The following is an 865-nucleotide window of genomic DNA, read 5'->3' on the forward strand; positions in this document are numbered from 1 at the left end:
CTGTCATCGATCAACAAGTGGTTTTGCTTTGTGGATAAATATTTTCTGAGTCATGAAATATTGTCGTTTAATCCAATTTTGATCTTAAAAAAACGTTTCAGCATTGGCGAGCTGGTGAGAATAATCGCGAAGGAGAAAGATTCGAACGATGTCAAGGAATTAAAGGAACTGGTGATCCATGATTTGTTCAATAGTATGCAAAGCGATTCAAATGTGTTGGAGCAGCTAAGTGACGGTGGGCGAAACGATATGATCGTCAATTCTCTTTTGAAATCGCTTAAGCAATTCAGCGAGAAGATGAAAAATTTGCCTGATTTGACGATGCTTGAAGACGGTCGGGATTTTAAGTTACTCACATCCGATATAATATACCAGCTTAAGTTCAAGGATCGTGCTCACGATGGTTTGTTGCTTAATGCTTACGACATTTACGTTAGTGCCTACAACAAGCAGTGCCTTACGAAACATTTGAGTTTGCTCGCGGTACTCATTGCTACGTTTGGATCTCGTGAGGTGTTAAACATGATATATGCAGCAAAATCGGATTTAGTTGTTGTGGAAACTGCCAAGTATCTTGAAGTTGAGCTGGTCCGTCAATTAGTTGACTCTGGAAAAAGCTTAGATGAGTTGACGGAACTGATTCTTCACAATCAAAAGAGCGATTTGGCAGTTTTTACATGGGTTAAGTGTATCAACGAATATATGAATCGATTCCCAGAGGAAGAATTCTGTCCGATTCAATTGGTGAGACAATACGTTTTGGACGAGAAATTGGCTGCGCTTGTTCTAGCAGCGACGCCTGAATACGAGAAGGATGCCAAACAAATTCAAGATATGCTTATGTTAGACTGGTTCAACGAAATGT

At 39.8% G+C, this 865-nt stretch overlaps 1 protein-coding gene across 1 annotated transcript; it reads left to right on the forward strand.

Moving 5' to 3' along the window:
• Positions 1-195: 195 nt before the first annotated feature.
• Positions 196-851, forward strand: PHALS_14490 (uncharacterized protein; the record flags this gene model as incomplete). The annotated part of the gene is made up of 1 exon (XM_024730310.1): positions 196-851. A coding segment is annotated over one exon (656 nt), but the record flags the coding sequence as incomplete, so codon positions are not given.
• Between the last annotated feature and the right edge of the window lie 14 nt (positions 852-865).

The sequence above is a fragment of the Plasmopara halstedii genome (assembly GCF_900000015.1).
Source record: "Plasmopara halstedii genome assembly, contig: Scaffold_906, whole genome shotgun sequence".
Classification (NCBI taxonomy): Eukaryota; Oomycota; class Peronosporomycetes; order Peronosporales; family Peronosporaceae; genus Plasmopara; species Plasmopara halstedii.